The following is an 8,869-nucleotide window of genomic DNA, read 5'->3' as shown; positions in this document are numbered from 1 at the left end:
TTATTCATTAGAGATTGAAAACTAGAGGGTGCATCGGTCAAGCCAAAGGGCATGACCAGAAACTCATAGTGCCCCTCATGAGTTCTGAATGTTGTTTTGTGGATATCACCTTTCCACATTCTAATCTGGTGATAATCAGACCTCAAATCTAGCTTGGAGAAGTAGACAACTTACCCCAACTCATCCAACAGTTCCTCGATCACAGGGATGAGAAATTTGTCTTTGATAGTTAGTTGATTAAGTTGCCTATAGTCTACACATAATCTCCAACCGTCATCCTTCTTTTTCACCATGACAATTGGTGATGCAAAGAATGTTGTTGTCCTTCATAATTCCAGCATCAAGCATTTCTCTGATAAGCCTTTCTATTTCATTCTTCTAAACAGCAAGGTATTTATATGGTCGAACCTTGACCACCTAAGCCTCATCTTGGAAGGGTATCCTGTGGTCTTGCAATCTAACAGGAAGAAGTCTAGTAGGAAGTTGAAACGCATCCTCGAATTCAGTCAAGAGTAACTCAATATCCCCATGCAAGAGCTGGGATGTTAATGTCAAGGTTGTTTGAGTGGATGTGGTAAGCAACATAGGACTGGGACCCTGTCCCAACATACTGAAGCACTTAGACAACTGTGCACTAGAAGAAACATGTAGACCCTCAGGAAAGAGACCTTGAAGGGTGCATGACTTCCCCAAGTACTCAAATTGTATGGTGAGAAAAGAGAAATTCCAGACAATAGATCATAGTGAAATGAGCCATTGAATACCAAGAACCAGATCACATCCTTTGAGTGGAAGAGTCATAAAATTAGTAAAAGACTGACACCCTTATGCCTCCCACATCACTGAGCAACATACTCCTTGAATGGCTCACTTCACACCATTAGCAACAATCACCTTGAGCTTGCAAGATAGATCCATTGGCAAATGTAACTTCTTCATCAATTTGTAGCCCACAAAATTATGAGTACTACCCGAATTGACCAGAGTAATAGCCTCACTATGACCAATTCTAGCTGACAAAAGCATTGTATTATGACCCTAAGAGCTATTAAGAGCATGTAGTGACAAGACTGGAACACCGAGTCAACTTCACCTTCAGCAGATTCTTGCTTTTCAAGTCAATCTTGAAACTCATCAGATGTAGGGCTCTTAAGTTCATTATCCAGCTCAACTAATGCCTTAATCACTAATTGATAGGGTTAAGACTAGGCACATTTATGCCCTAGTGTGTATTTTGATGCACACCAGAAACATAATCCTTTCTTCATTTCATCCTCCATCTTAACTTGAGAAAGAGCCTTCACAGGTGTTTTGGTATTGGAAATAGTAAAAGGGTAACTCCCTGAAATAATGTGAGGACCAGCCTGATGGTAAATTTTAGCAGTAGGGAATAAGGGTTTGGGGTAGCTAAATTTCCTCCTATAAGAGCATTTTTCTTAGGAACAACACCTACAATATCCTCCACTTGTCGAGCAATAGTAAAGCCTTCTACTAGAGTGGTAGGCTTAAATAGTCTCAAATACTATCCAATATCTTATTTGAGATTGTACACAAAAATACTCAGGGCATAACTCTCTGGTAAATGCAATTGGTTCAAAAGGCTCACAAAATGATCATGGTACTGATCTACTGTACCTGTTTGTTTAAGGGGCCATCAACTCAATCATGGGATCCAAATACCTGCTAAATCCAAATCTCTCTGCAAGGCCCGAGCATACACCTCCTATGTAAGTTGTTAGAGACCACCGTGTTGTTGGGCAAACAAATAATGCTAGTTAAGGGCTCCCTCTTCTAAATACAGCATCACCATTCGGACCTTAACTAGGTCCCCCACATTCTTAACCTTAAAGAACTGCTCGAGCTTAGACCACCAACCACAGAAATTTGTTCCATCAAATTAATGGTAAGTCAACTGGAAAGCCTTCCCTATAATGTCCTCTGAGCTAGCTTGAGAATGAATGCCCGAGTGTTACAGATCTACAACTGGTGACATAACTAAACCATCTTTGGGTAGGAATCCAGGTGGAGGTGTTCCAAGAATTCCCTCACCCTTATCATGTACTCCTCCATGGACAATAGTTGAAGTTAGGACCAAAATACTGCTAAAAAAACAAGTGCATCTCAGATCTGATTTCTCCTCTAATTTCCCATTTGATTTCATCGCGAAACTTCTTGAAACGAGAGTCCAATTCTATCCCCAACTTAACATCGAACTTGCTATCAAGCTGGGACAACTATGTTGCAGCAATCCTATCTCCTTTTGCAAATATGTCGTTACTCCATCGTTGGCCATGAGGATCATTGAGCTCTAATACCTTGGATGAGGAACGAAAGTTTCAGAGAAAGAGCTCCAGAGAAGAATAAAAAAGTGAAAGTAGAGAGAAAAGCAAAGCCAGAGAGAGTTGAGGAAAAAAAATTGTTGTTTGTTTTCTTAACCGTTTCCCCTCCAACGAATTGGCCATTAAAAAAGTGAATAATCACAACAAAAAGGACAAACTGGCATAAGTCAGTACACACAATATCATTTACAACTATTTACTTTAAACGACTCATTTAAGCGCTAATATAACCCCCCCTTACATGCACCATTATCATTAAAGACTTCAACCAAAACACATCGTTTTGCTACAGCAACTAACATTAATAAAATTACAATTAATAAACCGTTAATTGACCATTGAAGCTAATTATTCTATATCAAAGCCCTAGTGCGATGGCACACCCTCAACCACCGTGAATTAAAGTCGACGAGTTCCCGAGGAGAAGCCACCATCACGCAAGAAGACTATCAAAACTACACCAAAAGGCAAAAAGGGAAAACAAAAATCCGCCACAAGGAGGCCCTACCGGAGAGGGGGCAGAGGGGGCAGAAAAGGAAAAAGGGGAAGACATGATCACTGCCTTGGCCAGAGATGACGAGCAAAAAGGAAAGAGTCAAAATAATCGACCAAATAAGAAAAAGGACAAGCCTTATTCCACGAAAGGAGGTGTGAGCACCGGCCAGAGGCCTCTGAAGGAAGGGGCTAATGCAAAAACTTCTTACTTGAGAGAAAAGGTTGTACTATATAGTAAGCCAAAATTGAGTAAAATAATAAATCAACAAAAATGTAGGTTGTGTCCTAGGAAATCATGCATCCAATAAAACGGAATCAACAAAAAGCGAATCAAAAATGGAAACCATGAATTGATTTCCCAACAAACATACTTGCAGAGTCATTGACTTCTTCTCCACTACTAGTAGACTTATAAGCACTAGTTATTTCTACATACTTATAAACACTAGTTATTTCTACTAACCCCAAATACAATGACAGATATTTTAGCAATATATTAATTTCATCACATAATTTAGCAATAATATAAATAAATAACTACACCTATCAAATTCTATATAAAATGAATTATTAACGTATAAACATGATTATAATACACAAAAATAAAAAACATGATACAAAACAGACTGTTAGTATTAAGCTATGTTACTCGGATTCAGTTTCAAGTGTAGAAATCCGATACCAGTTAGTTCTTTTTCAAGTTTTTCCTTATAAAAGATGATATCTCCAAACTCATCCAAGACATGAGCAACATAGGTCCCAAATAATTTATAATCCTAATTGGCAGATGAGCAACATACAAACTGTACCCACAATGGCCTACCTTTAACTTTCCTCTTTTCTCTCTTTCTATCAGATGGATACCTTGCAGGAGACTTCCATTCTTTCTCTGCTTCAACATTGGTTGCCTCAGCCATAGGTGTTTCAGGGCCCACCATTGAGCTTACTTTGCCTCCATCATCTCTGGGAGCCAAAACAGTGGGGTTCGTGTTTGGGCTTGGGTTCTGATTCAAGTTAGGGGACTTGGGTTTGGGTTCACTATTGGCTAAGTTCTTCAAAGGACCGTGCTGGTTTGCATTCCAGTTAGCCACCTTCCGTATGATCTCTTCATTCTTTTTTCTTCCTTGGGACTCATTTGTTGCATGAGTAAGTGAAGGAAACCAGCCAGCTCTCGGGTTTCCACCTGTTAGGGCTTCAGAAACAGCAGCAGCTTTTTGGTCACTGCCTCCACCTTCAACCAATGTCATGAAAGACGGCGGCTCAAATTCGTCGGATTTATTGAAATGTTGTTCTTTGGATGCCAGTTTTGACTTCTTTGTGTTGGCTTTCTCTGCTTCTGAAAGTGCTTGTGATCCAGTTGATGGTAAAGTTTCAGTGTCCATGGCAGCCTGGTTATCAGATTGGGTTGAAAGAACTGTTCTCCATGCACAAAAACAAGAAATCCACTTAGTTCTTGGATTAGAATTATCAATGTTACTCGGAGTCAGGAGTCTGATGTGAAAACATTCATTTCTTTTTAAGTTCTTTCATATATCTGATTATTATACCTGAAAGTAATTATAAGATCAAACCAGTTCTTAACTTCATATAAATTCATCAATGGTAAGTTAAGTCAGACGAGATGCTAGTGTACCTGAAACAGATCCCCAGTAGCCTTCCAAACTATCAGTTCGACTATTTGATTCAATCGAAAAATCGCCTACAGTTGTATTGAGTTGAGGTTTAGAAGATCCATTTTTGACTTCCCCTTGCAAAATTGCAGCACTAGCCTGAGAAGCAGCCACTCCGGACTCTCTGTTATGACTATCATTGACAGGACCAGAATGTACCAACTCTTTTTTCAACTGGTTGACTGATGTTCTCTCAAACTCATTTCGTTCACTACTGTCTACGGCAGAAGCCATAAGATCTTCGGCTGCACACTCTCCATGTACTTTGTTACCCTTACTTATTTCAGGTTCCTTTTTGTAATCTTCACTGTTAGAAACACTATCTGACTGCAGCCCTTCAGTCTCATTCACTTCCTCGGTGACAATAGCAGATTGGTGATGAGTGCTAGTCGATTCGGATATAGAGTCCATCTTTGTAGAAATATATCCCTCCTCCGATCCATCTCCACTTTCAACTTCATTGATGTCAGATTTTTCAGTTTTTCTTGTCCCAATATCATCAGTGTCCTCAACTTCAAGTAAATGAAATGCTGGATTAGCATGCAATAGTGAAGAACTATCCGTAGATTCACATGATGTTCTCATGTTTTTCACATAATTTTCATCTCCAACAACATTGTTTAACTTTCCAGCCTCTACATCAGCATCTGTAACCATAGGTTTCACATCAGGTACATCATTTAGCATGCTTCCTTGAAATCCCATCCTTCGCAAATCATCAACAACATAGACCGGTTGCTGTTCTTTGAGAGACAGGACTTCCTGATCCTTCTCATTCTCAGTTGTATCAGCGTCAAGAGGAGACAACACATTGGACCCTTTATTTAACTCATCTGCAACATTGAGCAGCTGCTGTTCTTTGAGAGACTGGACTACCCGATCCTTCTCATTCTCAGTTGTATCAGCATCAACTAATGCATCGGACGCTTTATCGATCTGAATCACATCAGCATTCCCAATCACGAACACTTCTTCAATGATAGCTTCATTATTTCCACTAAGTTTATAGCTATCTTCAATAGCGATTTCTTCATCCATTGGATTAGACACAAATGTATCGGACTTCTCCTGTGAAACATGGTCTTTGACTTCGTCTTCCTTATCAACAATTATTTCTTTAGAAGCTAAGGTCTCCAATTGAGGTAAATTCACTCTCGTATGATCTTTAAAACCTTCAAGCTTGATTTCAGCATCATCTACAACAGGAATATCATCAGGACTGCAGAGCACATAACCACTTTCTTTTTCCTTTTCCTTTTTTTCATTGACCTCATTTGAATCGACATCAATGGAAGAGTCTGTACCGTGTGCTGCATCAGTCTGTAATTCAAAGGTACCCGTAGACACATTCTTATAATTTGTAGATTCAGCTTTGGACGAAAGATCATCAATGACCATGTTGAGAGCCAAATTGTCACTATTTTCCTCTAATTCCACAATTTTGTCAGCCAAAACAGTCTCTGAAATTAAATCCTCAGCATTTTCGGATTTCAGACCTGCATCCATTAAATTTTCTTCAAAACTAATTCCAGGGTTTCCCTTTCCATCAGTCTCATGCTCACCGTTTCCACTCATGGATGTCTTAGAAGACATATCTGAAGTTTCGTCCAGTCTCGTTTCCGAGATAGATTCTGTTTCAGATATTTTGCCAGCATGTTTGCTAGGCAAAACCAAGGCACTCGATAGGTTTTCGTTGAACTTGCTTCCTTCGTTCTCATTGGCATCAGTTGCTTGCCCAACAGAGCAAGCTGCTACACTAACACTAGCATTGACTTTCCTACTCTCTTCAGAGATACCCTTTAGTGTTTCCGTTTCGATTGAGACCACATCACTAGCAGAGCCGTTTTTATCCTCGGAATCTTTACTATAGCTCAAACCAACATCATGGTGCTCGGGTGTGCCCACTGGCAGAATAGGCATGCTTCTTGGAACAGGATTTTCATTTTGGCTTCCATCAACTGAATTCCGTGGTGATTGAAGGATATCTGCATATGTAAATGAAACCAAATTGTTAAAACTAGATCAAAAGTAATGTTGTATTACCACCTCAACCGATACCCAAAAATCACTTTGAACTTGATCAGAATTTCATTTCTTTTATATCTGTGCTACAGTTTGGCAAGTTTAGCTCATTATATGCTCGGTTGTGAGGACATTGGTATGTAGGGGTGAGTATTTGGTTTTATCAATCAGTTTGGTCGGTTTTTTGAACGTAACCAACAACCTTCAATGTTAATCGAACCGACCGAATAACTTAATTTTTTTATATATTATAGAAATAAATAAAAATGATATATATATTAATTCGGCTAAGTTGATTGGTTTAGGTATGAATTTTAATAACCGATAACTCACTAACCTAACCATCTTAACTGTGAGACCATAACCGCCGACTTAACAGAATGGGTCAATTAGGTCTATTATAACCGATTTTTGCTCACCCTATTGGTATGTATCTAACATGAGTATTCAACTTCTTTCCAAGATCTCTACGTATTTGGAGGATTCTTGGAACATCATATCCCATACTCATTTCCAGATATACATCAGCCATGGATTCTTTGAGAAAATTAAAAAATTCAAACAACTTAGCCTTCATCACACAAAGCAGTAAATTCTAATGCAAAACTTTATGATAAGTAGACGTAAACTGGTTCAGAAAAAACCGCAATCCAAACTGAATTAAAGTACGAGCAACTTCTTCTAGACATGGTTAAATCGGATATACATACCTACATCAGGCACATAACCATACCTAACGCTTCTCCGAATAACGAGCAAAACATTACTAATAAAATAATATGAGTATTAGCCTACTTAGTATCGACATTGTTCGCAATAGATTCGAGCATTTATCCGAATATGGATACTTCAAATTTTCTTTGTGTGATATATGCATTGACCCATGTATATAAAGGGGTCACATTTAAAAATACTCTAGTATCGAGACATGGGCATAAAGGAGTAACTTCCAAAATTCCTCCATCCGACACTTGTAGCCAAATCCAAGTCCAACATCAAAAAGTGGTAACAGAGATTTATTGTGAATTACCGAAATCTTCACAATCTTTGAAAGAAATGGCGGAAGCAAGATCCTTGTCGGCTTGGCTGACAATATCCGTACTCCAACCTAATTCGCCATCATGAAATTCCGTTGCCGCATCCGAAAATACTTCTATTTCAGATCTATTCGACATTGCTCCGACTCCTCTGATACTTTTCTCCCAACCACGCCTTTCCATAATCTTCGCCTCAACTGGATTCACCAAAATCCGTACATTCAATTAGGAATGACAACAAAAATGGAGAAAATCGAAATCGGTTTCTGAGGAAAAAAAATCGTCAATCGGAAGTATTGAGAAAATATATAATCAGAATTTTTTAAAAAAAACCATAAAAATGAAGGAAAGATATTCTTTAGTTTAGAAACCAGAGGGAAAAGAAAAACAACACACACACATACATACATACATACATACATACATACATACATACATACTTTAGTTTTTATTTTCATGGATGATGGATATATCATCATTTTCTAGGCTGGTTAAAGTTGTTTGACTTTTTTTCCGGGAAAACGATTACCAACTTTCTGGACTTTCTTGTTTCTTATGAAAGAAACTAGTATAACTTTTCTTCAATCTGCCATTAATTTCACTTCATTTCCATTGAAAAAATTATTTATATAAAAGAAACAAGAAAGCCCAGAAAGTTGGTAATCTTTTTCCAGGACAAAAAAAAGTCAAACAACTTTAACCAGCCTAGAAAATGATGATATATCCATCAACCATGAAAACAAAAACAAAAGTTTTTATACATATATTGTAATAAACAAGAAAACACGGGAAAGACAAACAGACAACTTCAACAAGCCCAGAAAATTATTAAATAAAAATAAAAATCATTAAAAATTTTGAAGAAAAAGAAAAGGAAAGGAAAAAAGAAAAACCTGAGGATCGATTCTTTCCCTGGCCTTGATTATCCATAACAAAAGAAATGAAGAAGAAGCAAAAAGTAGAGAGTGTTTAGATATGAGAAAATACAGAGAAACAGTGAGGAAGAAAAAGAGAGAAGAAATTGATTTTAAGGCAAGAAGAGAGGAGATTGACTTATTAATGAAAGTTGTATAAAGTAAGTAATGTGAAAGTGGATACATAATCCAATCCCATTTCAGTTGAATGCATCTCATTTTACAATAAAAATGAGTTGGGTTCTTTTTGGCCAATCAAAATATTAAAATAATAATATTAGAATGTAATGATTGAAAATATAGTAGGTTTTGTGGTAAAAGTAGTATAGTAGTCTATCCTATATTTCATTTGGGATTTTTATTGAAAAAATGGCAAATGGATTGCATACATC

The 8,869-nt window shown here is 37.7% G+C and overlaps 1 protein-coding gene across 2 annotated transcripts; it reads right to left on the bottom strand.

Moving 5' to 3' along the window:
* Nucleotides 1-3,347: 3,347 nt before the first annotated feature.
* Nucleotides 3,348-8,669, bottom strand: LOC105794020 (uncharacterized). 2 transcript variants are annotated; one of them, XM_052628253.1, is made up of 4 exons: nucleotides 8,457-8,669; nucleotides 7,557-7,829; nucleotides 4,468-6,489; nucleotides 3,348-4,248 (listed from the first exon to the last, which is right to left on the bottom strand). In XM_052628253.1, the coding sequence occupies exons 2-4, from the start codon at nucleotides 7,744-7,746 to the stop codon at nucleotides 3,611-3,613; spliced, it is 2,850 nt and encodes a 949-aa protein (XP_052484213.1). In that variant the 5' UTR covers nucleotides 7,747-7,829; nucleotides 8,457-8,669; the 3' UTR covers nucleotides 3,348-3,610. The 2 variants fall into 2 exon arrangements, with proteins under 2 accessions (XP_052484213.1, XP_012478435.1); XM_012622981.2 differs by having other exon boundaries at nucleotides 7,557-7,760; nucleotides 8,457-8,668.
* Nucleotides 8,670-8,869: the final 200 nt, after the last annotated feature.

This window comes from Gossypium raimondii, chromosome 3, assembly GCF_025698545.1.
Source record: "Gossypium raimondii isolate GPD5lz chromosome 3, ASM2569854v1, whole genome shotgun sequence".
Lineage (NCBI taxonomy): Eukaryota > Viridiplantae > Streptophyta > Magnoliopsida > Malvales > Malvaceae > Gossypium > Gossypium raimondii.
Note: the sequence above shows the minus strand (reverse complement) of the source record. Positions and strands in the feature narration are given on the sequence as shown.